The 11,786-nt window shown below is 42.1% G+C and overlaps 1 protein-coding gene across 1 annotated transcript; it reads right to left on the bottom strand.

Annotated features, from left to right (window-relative positions):
• On the bottom strand, positions 1–8,853 carry nudt15 (nudix (nucleoside diphosphate linked moiety X)-type motif 15). The gene is made up of 3 exons (XM_078559463.1): positions 8,618–8,853; positions 4,923–5,119; positions 1–2,021 (listed from the first exon to the last, which is right to left on the bottom strand). The coding sequence occupies exons 1-3, from the start codon at positions 8,773–8,775 to the stop codon at positions 1,861–1,863; spliced, it is 516 nt and encodes a 171-aa protein (XP_078415589.1). The 5' UTR covers positions 8,776–8,853; the 3' UTR covers positions 1–1,860.
• Positions 8,854–11,786: the final 2,933 nt, after the last annotated feature.

An 11,786-nucleotide genomic window follows, 5' to 3' on the forward strand; every position in this document is an offset into this window, starting at 1 on the left:
AGGCTGTAAAGTGCCTAATCAGAAGGTCAAACATTAACTGTCTCTCTCTCCGCAGATGGTGCCAGAGTTGCTGAGTAATTCCATTGGATGTTGGCCTGAAGCAGGTTGTGGAGGTTTGGTAGGGATGAGCCTATGAAGGGATTTGAATATAAGGATGAGAATTTTAAATTTGAGCTGTTGGTGAATTGGGAGCCAAAGTAGGTCAACAGTGCACATGTGATAGGTTAACAGGACTTGGTTCAAGTTACAATATGGGCAGTGTTTTAAGTTAAGTATTAACTACTTCTAATGCTGTGCCAAATACGGTTCTAAGTTTGCAATAAAAAAAGTCAATGGAAGCCTAACACAAGCTACATTGCAAGCATTGTATGGTGTGTGAGTGGAACATAAATCACATTGCAAAAGCAAAATACTGCGACTGCTAGAAATCTAAAATAAAAACAGAAAATGCTGGAAAAACACAGCAGGTCTGGCAGAATATGTGGAGAGAGAAACAGTTAACGTTGAGTCATACAGACTCAAAATTAACCCTTGTTTCTCTCTCCACAGATGCTGCCAGATATGAGTTATAAAAACAGGAAATGCTGGGGAAAAAAATCATTGTTTTGCTTTCAGTAATGAACTTACAAAGTCGCAGTTTTAATACAGTACTGTGGCTGGGAACAGGATGCAGATGCTTAGATAGCAACCAACATGTCAGTCAATGATGCTCATTATTACAAATGCATTGAATGTTCTCCAACCCATTGTTATACTAAGGAAGCAATGCATATGTCAAGTGGTGACTGCTCCTCTTTCAACCTAGGGGACTAAGATTGCTGTCCTGGCTCGGCTCACGTTGCATAACTGAGGCTGAACCATCAATTGTACTTGGGAGTCCCTACTACGGTTCAGTGTTAGAATATGTGGTACATTTACATACTCAGTTTTCTACTGTTTTAAGCTTCATTTTCATACAAATGGTCCCAAATAGCAAATATCCTAGCATATAAATTCCAGCAGGAGCTAATTCTACAGCCTTGTTTGCCTGAGGCCAGACTGTACTTCTGGATATGCTATGCCATAGCAAGGGAAAAAATGCAAAAAATCCCTAGAAATAGGGCACTTGTTGAAGATAAACAGTTACAAAGCCTCTGAAATCATGAAAGGGCAGATCCTTCTGCTGTAGAATGGAAAGCCCATTCAATCCAGAAATTAATAAAATCTGCTATAAGACATGCCAGCCCAATTGTAGACCTCTTAAAAATTTAAATTAAGGCACTAACCCTCTAAAATGCACTGACTTTCAGGGGAATGCATAAACTGTTAGGACTAATTCTTGATAATAGAAAAAAAATATATAGTTCAGAATGCAACTTTGTACATAACTGAAGGGAGTGGGGAGAATCACTTGACCAGGATGGTAGTGCTGTGGGATGAATTTCTTAGTATTCCAAGGTTTTTCATCCCTACTGGGTAAAGTCAAAGGAATGACTAAGAATGGTAAATGATGCATCTAAGTCCTCATTCTTTCAAAAGGATATATACATAAAGGATACAAACACCATCTGTTACATAACTGAGCATGAGTCTGAGGGATTTTAAGTGCAATTTATTTTCCCCAACCCATCGATCTCTCGTATGTTTCCAAAATAAAACTACATCTTAAGAGTTTTGAAATTTTATTAACTCATTTGATACCATTTTCATGTACACTATTTAAATGTGGGGAGATGCATGCAAGGCTTTGTTCAGATCACTGACTTTAGTATCTTCGTTAATGTATGGCTTCATGATTAAAATCAATTAGTTCTACTGGTTGCCTCCGATTCAAAACCATCATTTGTGATTCCGCACTTCTTGTAAACACTTTATTCAACATTATATGCAATGAAGAGGCTGATTACCATCAGTTACTGGTGAATTTGTAGCAGCATTTTTAAGTCTTTCTTCAAAAGGATGATAAACTTGTCGCACACAAGCTAAAGGACAGAACAGCTGGTCTGTTGGTGGAAAATCTTCCCACTTGATCCAATCCCATCCTAGAATAAAGACAAGCTCATGTGAAACTTATGTTTAATAATTAATAATACTTAATTGGATGTGAAATACTCTGGGCTGCTCTGAGGATGTGAGGGGTTATGTAAGTCTGAGTTCAATTGTTCTCAGCTCTGGCTCTGAAACAGCTGAGAACATGCAGAAACCCTTAAGTCTCAAATTCAAACTGCAAACTCAACTCCCACTTGTAGGATTTCAATTTGGCCTATGAGAGGTGAAAAAGGGCCATGTCCCATTTAACCAGATCCAGGAGCTTCAGCCAGTTGAAAATCACATAGCTTTCCAGAGCAGCTCATAGTTTCCCTGCTTGCACAGGTTGGATCACCTTGTCTGCTTGGTCTGTGGGCTGTATGGTTATCTGGAGCTGAATTGTAAGAGTCCCTGGTTTAGCTTTTACAGGTTCCATTCAGGAAACATCTTAGCCATGGTCTTTCAAAGGTCTCTTAATTCAGGAATTGTCCCTTTAGATCAGAAAACTGTAAATATTGCTCTGTTAATTAATGAAGGCTGGGGGGCGTTGTGAAGGTGGGCGGCTTCATTAATAATTATATTAATGACTTAATCATATATACGTTCAGCCAGGTTTGCTGATGGCACAAACAATGTAAGTAATATAGATGAGAGCATAAAACTATCAAGACATTGAAAGATAAAATGACTGGGCAATACTGTGGCAGATGGATTTTGATACATGCAAGTGAAAGATCATCTGTTTTGGACCGAAAAGAATTAGATCTGCATTTTTTGTTACAATGGTGACACGCTTTGGGTTTGTTTGTTTACATACATTTTTAATTATTATCTTACAACCCCTGAAGTTAAAGAGATGGGTTAAAAGTGGTTGAAAGTTCAGTAATTTTGAAAAAAAAAGTAGAAACACCTTACTATATCCTAGTTACAGTGATCCAGGAACAGACACACAAAAGACAGGAGTTGAGAGGGAGCATTCAGTGTGTGAGAGAGAGAAGATAGGGATTTTAAGCTCTCTGAGAAGAAAAACTACAAGACTAGTGGACAGCAGTTAACTGAATAATCAGTTATAGGGCTCAATAAAGTGGTCAGTTTAGCAGAGGTGCTACTGGAAGATGAGTTTAGGAAACTAATTTATTTACTTTGCAGTTGAAGAAACTGAGTTTAGAGTGTGGTTTTTGGTGGTCTTGGGAAGAGATAAGAGTTGGATGAGAAGCATCAAGCGAAAAATCAGGAATTCACTGGAAGAAGACCATTTGCAACTGTGCCAGTCCTAGGCGAGAAGCCTTTTTGTCAAGCTAGTGGTGTCCCTTCACTGGTTTGCCTGTCTGTAAAGATTGCTGGGGTAAAGGAATTGTAGGAATTTTAATAGTCTTGTGTTTGTATTGAGATCTTACCATCCGTTTTTGCTGGTGTAATATAGTTCACTTTTCTTGTTTTAATAAATATTTTATTTTTATAAAAGTTCATCAGTAGACTCCTGTGCATTTTCCTCCATGGTTTGTAAAAAAACATTAGGATCTATCAAGCCAGGTTTCATTCTGGGATATAATTTGTGCAGCATTAACAGCAGTTGGGATCGTAACACTATATATTAGTATAGGGAGGAGCGCAGTGCAGATTCACCAGAATGTTATCAGGATTCCAAGGGTTAAATTCTGAGGGGAGATTACATAAACTAGCTTTGTTATCCCTGGAACATAGGAGGTTAAGAGGTAATTTAATAGCTGTTCTTAGGATTTTAAGAGCAATTGAAAGGGTGGGTAGAGAGAAACCTTTTCTGTTAGTAGGGAAGTCTAAGACACAACTATAAAATCAGAGCCAAGCCATTCACACAAGGTGGTAGAAGTGTGGCTCTCTCCCACAAAAAGCAGTAAATATTAACTCGATTAATAACTTTAAATCTAATATTGATAGATTTTTGCTAGCCAAGGGTATTAAGGGATATGGAGTCAGGACGGGTGGATGGAGTTAGGATAGAGATCAGCCATGATCTCAATGCATGGCAGAATAGGCTTGAGGCCAAATATCCTACTCCTGTTAAATGTTTTTCTGACTGGTTAATCATCAACAATCATGGTAGAATATAGGCTAAACAAGTTTTGTCTCCAATGAATAAATTATATGATTCCAAACTCCCATTGCTAAATGAGTCATTCTGAAGCCATTTTGATCCCAAAGAGACCCCCAGGATAATCAATATTTGGTATAAACAGTAACCGATGAGAGGTGTGCACTCTCACTGCATGGGTAGCTGAACTGACTGGAATTTCTGCTTCAAGAGTCAAATTATCACACCCCATTTCAACCGTACTTTTTGCTCTGTAAATCTCAACATTTTGGGATGCAAAGAATACTGGGACAAAATTTGAGGCAATATAGCTTAAAACCAGTCATGCGTTCATCTCTGGAGTCAATCTCATTGTTATAAACATGAGTAAACCTAGTAGTATGTACATGTAGCACATAAAACATTTTTTAAATGAATATAAAAAAGCCGACAACATAAATGAAGTACTCTGCTGGATTCAAAAATTTCAGACAGATCAGTGTCAGTGTGGGGAGAATCAATATAAATATACTTTAATATCAATGCTAAAGCATTTCTGCTTGTTCTGTTTCATTATTGATGTGCTTTTAAAAACACATGTTAGTGGCTGGGTCAAATATTATAAGTACTTCTACAATGAGTATTGAGGCCAAGATTGCTGTAAAGACTCGTTCTGGAGAATTAATTTTGTCTTGAAGTCATAAGTTAATACAACATAGCGTTAGAAAATATTTCACATTTCTTTTATAAACAACGTAAAATAGAAAGACACTGTGAGGGGATAAGGGGTTCCGAGGCTGTGAACAGATTTACAATCATGCTCAAATCACTTGTACAAAGGTAGAACTTAATGTAACAAATTTACCCTCATTCTTCTGTGGTTCTAAATTCTTTGGCTCTGAATCGTAGTCCATATTGACTACTCCTTGCATGAAAATTGTGACGTAGTGATAATTTTCTTCTAACTTGATGCTATTTACAACAGTTGCGAAGTACACATTCTTCAAGTGAAGCCCTGTCTCTTCAAGAACTTCCCGTTTAGCACAATCTTCCCAGCTTTCTCTATTAAAATTAATGAGTTTAAAAAGAAGCCATGTCAAAACAAATTCTCAAACTCTTCAAACTTATTTACAAAGGCTGTCTAAAATTAAGTTCTAGCGTGGCATATACAAAGAAATCCCAATCCAGGTCTCATTTTCAAATTTCCATTTACAGCAGATAGAGGCTATTCTGCCCAGTGTCTTTGTCTTGTTAATTCTTTAGTTGATTGAACTGCACTATAAACTGTACTCTTGGTTTTCCCTCCCGTCCTCATAAATCAAGGAAAATATCATGAATAAAACTGAAAGGTATAACGTGTTGGGTATTCCAATATTTGCATCTATGACAGTCTCCATCAGGCCTTTCCCTACTTCAAGTACTTGATCTACTTCATGTATGTTCCAGTCATATACAGTGCAAGTCCTCACTTAGAGTTATAATTGTGTTCCTGAAAAGTGCAACTTCAAGTGAAACAACTTTAAACAAATCAGATTTTCCCATTAAAACCAATGTAAAAGCTGTAGATAGATTCCGTAGGACCTTTGTCAGAAGAAAAGAAACATTCTAAGTGAAATACCTTACATTGCTAAATTCCTATGCTGGTAAATGAAATAACTTGAAAAAAGTAAATTTTAAAAATTAACAGAAATATGTTAACTTTCCACTTACCTCCTACTCGCTGCCTCTCCTGCTCACCATCAATCCTGCTTGCCAAACCCAATCACCACACATCTGGCTCCCTCACCCACCCAGTCCCTACAGATCTTTCTTCTCACTGACCCCCTAACTCATGGTCTCTGCCACTCCTTGACCCTCCCTCTCCCCACAGACCATCCAATTCACAGCCTCTGCCACTCCCTGATCCTCCAGGTGACTGCAGACCCTTCCTCTCACCAATCCTCCTACTCCCCTTTCCCAAACCCTCGCTGTGAGCGAGGACTCAGTAGACAACTGGCGAGAGGCAGGAAGAGCAGCTTCGACTTTCAGGAGGTAAGCCACAAGCTGGAGGGTTGGCAATGAGATGAAGGGTCAAGGGCCAGCGATAATAAAAACAGAAAATGCTGGAAAAACTCAGCAAGTCTAGCAGCATCTGTGGAGAGAGAAACAGAGTTAATGTTTCGAGTCCATGTGGCTTCTTCAGAGCTGGGGAGGTAGAAATGTGATGGATTTTATACTATTTAAAGTGGGGGGTGGGGGTGGCGATGGAACGAAATAGAAGGTCAGGGATAGACAGGAGCTCAGGTGAGATTTGACAAAGATGTCACTGACACAAGACAAAGGGGCTGTCATTGGTAGTGTTAAAGACTGAGGAAGGTGCTAATGTGGCATAAAGGCAAGACAGCAGAATATGTCAATAGCATAACAAGAGTCAACACTCTTTGAAAGGAAAACATAAGAACAAGTTACAGATGACTTGGGGGGGGGGGGGGGTGTGTGTGTGGCTGGGAAAAATAATTTTTAAAAGATCAAAATGGAGGACAGGGTTCATGACCTGAAGTTGTTATACTCATTGTTAAGTCCAGAAAGCTATAAAAGTGCCTAATCGGAAGATGAGGTGCAATTCCTCCAGGTTGCATTGGGCTTCACCGGAAGATTGCAGCAAGCTAAGGACAGAAATGTGGGCATGAGATGGTGAATTGAAATGGCAAGTGACAGGAAGGTGGGAGTCATGCTTGTGGACTGAGCGAAGGTGTTCCACCCAGTCAACGTTCAGTCTCCCCAATGTAGCGGGGACTCCCTTTGTCTTGAGTCCATGACAACTCTGTCAAGTCTACTGAGCTCCTACCTATCCCTAAGCCTCTATTTTGCTCCACCTGCTCTACATCCCCACCTCTTCAACAGGATAAATCCATCACATTTCTACCTCTCTTCAGCTCTGAAGAAAAGTCATACGGGCTCAAAAGGTTAACTCTGTTTCTCTCTTCACAGATGCTGCCAGACTTGCTAAGTTTTTCCAGCATTTTCTGTTTTTATTTCAGCATCCGCAGTATTTTGCTTTTATTTTAGGTCATGGAGTGGCAGAGCCAGTCCAAAATGGCGCCAATCAGGTCACGCAGCCCTACATTAGACCCGACGCAAAATGACCTTAAGATGAAACAAAAACAGAATTACCTGGAAAAACTCGGCTGGTCTGGCAGCATCGGTGGAGAAGAAAACAGTTGACGTTTCGAGTCCTCATGACCCTTCGGCAGAACTGAAGTATAGTTAGGAGAGGGGTGAAATATAAGCTGGTCTAAGGTGGGGGGCGGGGGGAGAGAGAAGTTGAGGGTGGGGTGGTTGTGGGGATAAGCAAGCAGTGATAGGAGCAGATAATCAAAAGATGTCACAGACAAAAGGATCAAAGAGGTGTTGAAGGTGGTGATATTATCTAAGAAAAGTGCTAATTAAGAATGGATGGCAGGACACTCAAGGTACAGCTCTAGTGGGGGTGGGGTGGAAAGACTAACAAAGTATTCGTTGTAGATTTAAAAATAATGGAAATAGGTGGGACGGTTAACCTGGGCTTGTTCCCGGTAATAAGCCCCGGTGCTGCATACACGAGACTTGCAGCGTCTTATTTGGGATTTGGAGCTGACAACAGCTATTTATGAAGCCTCCTCTCCCTCCCCATTGCCCCATCCAATTCCCGACTCCCTTCCTTCCTCTATCCCGCTGACTCTAACCCGTTGCAAGAAGCGTCTCCAGCACTGGCAGGGTTCTCGTTTTGGATTTCCAGCATCCGCAGTAGCTTTTAGCTTTTTGTTTTGACCTTAAGATGAAACTCATTATGCTAAACAAAAATACAGACCCCATTCATTGACATTAAAGCAAAATGATTTAAAACAGGACATCTTCAAACAGGGACTTGCTGTAGTCCATTTAGGCTCTTAATTCCACCCCACCCCCAAACTAGCCCCTGCTTCAGCTCTGATTGCTGATGGCAAAAGGCACATGTGGAGAAATCACTGTGATGCAGCATGTCAATACACAAGCACTATGCCAAGCCCCCTCAATTTTGTAATCCCTAGTGTAAATAGTAAGAGGATAATCAAAGCAAGGGTGGGGCCAAAAGGAGATCATCTTGTGGAGGCAGAGGCACTTTGCCTCTATCATCACTGGAAAAGAGGATGCTGCCATTGCAGCAGTAAAGGAGTTGCGGTTATAATGGACAGGATAAAAAGGGAGGTAATTAAAAGGTTGGCCATAAATCTTTGAGATCACTCGCTCCAGTCAGGATGTTGAGGGAAATAAGGGTGGAAATTGAAGAAGCTCTAGTCAGAATTCTCCAAACTTCCTCGGATTTAGCGGTGCTGTTAGAGAAGGTTCCCAACCCGTTAACACTACAGAACTTCAATAACTGATTCCAATGGCTGTTAACTTTGCATTTTGGACCCAACTGTGTTAAGTTGGGATGCAACAACTGGTTAATCCATTTTAAAAAGGAAACCCTGCGATATGAATGAAAGACTGTGAACTGCAGAAGCCCCCGCCATCATTCCAATGTGACCATGAATAGTGGTGCAGAGAGAGAGACTGTACCCGAATTCCAGGTGGCCCCCAGGTAGCTGGAAAGTACCTGCGCCGATAGAGCCTTTCCTTTTACCCAGCAGGACACAGCCCGATCGCTCCCGGCAGGTCACCACAACCGCTACTCCTACTCCCGGCCGCCGCGCCGGACTCCAGCCGCTACAAGCCATCCAAAGCCAGAGAGATAGCGACCCGCACTGAGAGTTAACACACACACCAACTCCGGGTAGACTGAGTGCGGCCCGGGGCGCCTGCGCGGACCGGTTACTATAGAGGGGGTGGGGTGTGCGCATGCGCGGGGCGTTCCGGTTGTTTCATTGATAACTTGTCTGCAGCGTAACCTGCCCCCCCCTGCCGCACTAGCAGAACAGCTCTGATCAAAACCCTTCGTGACATGTGTAAACTATCCCTCCTGTCTGTACATGGGCACCATCCTGCTCCAATGACCCTTCACCGTCATTCGCGCCTGGGTTCATTCTTACACATAAGATCAGTTCTATCACATACCCGTTGTCACATATCACTTATCAATTACAGTTATCACTGGCACAAGCCTCTCTTCCTGCTCCCTCGCTGTTACCTGTGGCGTCCCCCAAGGATCCATCCTTGGCTCCCTCCCAATCCACAGAACCATTTCGGCACAGAAGGCGGCCCTTTGGCCCATCGTGTCTGCACCGGTTCCCCCAAAACAGCAATTCGTCAAGTGCCAGCCTCCCACTTTCTCCCCGTATGAAATTCTTTCTTTTCAGACAACAGTTTAATTCCCATTTGAATGCTTTGATTGGACCTTCCTCCACCACACACTCAGGAAATGCATTCCAGATCTTGACCACTTGCTGCGTGAAAAAGCACTTTTGCCAATTTCTTTAAACCCGTGTCCTTTCGTTCTCGATCCTTTCATGAGTAGGAATAGTTTCTCCCTATCTACTCTGTTCACCAGCTTGCTGCCCTCGGCAACATCATTCAAAAGCACAGTGTTAGCTTTCACAGATTCCTGGTTATATTCTGCTCGGCAAAAGGAAAGGCTTGATAGGAGCAGGTAATTTCCAGCTACCAGGGGCTACCTGGAATTCGGGTATAGTCTCTGCAACGGATTAATGATCAAATTGTAATGAATGCAGCAATGTCTTTCTTTCATATCTCAATTAGTTTCCTTTTTGGAATGGATTAACCAGTTCTTGCATTCCAACTTCTCACAAATTTGAAGTCAAATGCAAAGTGAATTAGTCATTGGAATGTTATTGAAGCTTCATAATGTTAACAGGTTGAGAATCTCCTCTAACATCACTTCTATATACGAGGAAGATTGGAAAATTGTGACCAGAGTGTCCTCAATTAGCTGATAGCATCCAGCTCTACCACTACTTCCCTGGGCTTCCACACTACTGTAGCCAGTTTGGAGGAACAGGGAGACTCAGTCGGTGATGGCAGCCACAATCTTGTGAGACAGTGGAGTGGAACTTGGCAGCTGTAGATCTAACAAGGTGCCTGTCAGTGGAGCATCAGAGGGGAGTTACAGTCACATCATACCCATAAAGCTTATTGGGAGATGGACACAACTTTTAAAAACCAACATGACATATGACACTGTGCCTTCATAAAATGGACCCCAGTCAGGTAACTTCTTTTGTGGTGCCTGTATGGACATGTCTGCACATATCTCTGGGAAGTTACTTAGAATGTAAATGGCCTTCCCAGGTTCTGAAGGGTTCTCAAAATTCCCACATTTTTCATATCATCAACAAGGATATGACTTTTGGACTTTTAAACTGCTGAGTTAAGTGTAAAACCCTGCAGACAGGAGGCTGGGACCATGAAGGCCTGAGGCTGCACATGCCCAGGCTGATAGAGTGCAGTGTGGATTGTTTTGCCTGCAACCAGACAACGAGAGGAGACAGAATACACATTCTTCCCTTTAATACAATCAACTCAGAGAAAGACTTCAACTCATACGGAACTGAAGCCCATCAAAATCTTTCATAAATAATCGCTACTAACTACTAAGGCAGGAAGGCACAATCAATTCAATTATGCGAACCCATCAATACTCCACACATACAATGGCTTTCAGTTCAAAACTAGTTACTAGGCAGGAAGACAATGATAAACATCATGCGAGCCCATTAAAAACAACGAGACAACAATCACCGGGGGAAGCCCACCAAAGTCAAACAAAGAACTAACCTTGATTTGGATTCCGATAAGAAATTCGAAAGACAGTATAACTGGCCAGTCAGTTACGAAGGAGAGGGAGAGAAACCAGCTAGCAGGCAGTGAGCAGTTGGGAGCAGTTGAAACAGAGCTTAAGCAAGAAGATCTGGAGGTTTTGCAGGCCCGCAAGCAACATCACGGCATGGGGCACGGGGTGGCAGGCTCAACCGAAGACAAGGCCACAACCGCAGCCCTCCACGAAGATCGAGCACCCACAACCGTGTCCTTCATTCAACAGGCCCCAGAGGACACAAAGAGCGTAACCCAAAACTGCAACCGGCTTACCTGGCTGAATTTCCAACTGTCAAGGAACCCTGGGTTGGTGAGCATGATCCCTGACCTCTCCTAGTTTAATTTAGTTAGGTTTTGGGGGTGGGACAAGGGTAAGGGGATTAGTAGCGTGATTTTTCCCTCATTATGCCGTGTGTTCCCCATTCTTAACTAAGTGTACTTTGTAAGTCTGTATAATCTCAGTGTAATCCTAATGTTATAAATTCATAATGTTATAAGACTTCAATAAACTCAGTTTTTCTTGCACCAAAACCAGTTGTCTGCTGCACTTTGTCACAGCCCCCAAATAAGTCCAAGGTCTAGAACCCAGGGAGTGGGAGCGATTCGAACCGCTTAGAAGTCAGAGGCAAAACTGACACACACTACCACCCCCTGCAGTTCTGATTGACCACCCCTCACTATTTCAATGGAGGCGAGTTACAATGACAATGGCTGCCAGGTTGGCTGGTCCCATGAAGAAGGAATTTCAAATGAAGACATTTCAGAGGCTAATCATAGCTGGAATGTCAATGAGATAACAGCCATCCTCCATTGTGTGGTGATTGCTTAGCTGTCAACGCCTTATGTGGACAATGGAAAACATTGATACTGGTGTCACATGACAGAAACTGGCTTGTGACAGGAAATGCCTTATTAATCCACAAGAGCAGCCCAGCAGGTCAGTCTGGGATACTTCAGG

The sequence above is a fragment of the Cetorhinus maximus genome, chromosome 16, assembly GCF_964194155.1.
Source record: "Cetorhinus maximus chromosome 16, sCetMax3.hap1.1, whole genome shotgun sequence".
Classification (NCBI taxonomy): domain Eukaryota; kingdom Metazoa; phylum Chordata; class Chondrichthyes; order Lamniformes; family Cetorhinidae; genus Cetorhinus; species Cetorhinus maximus.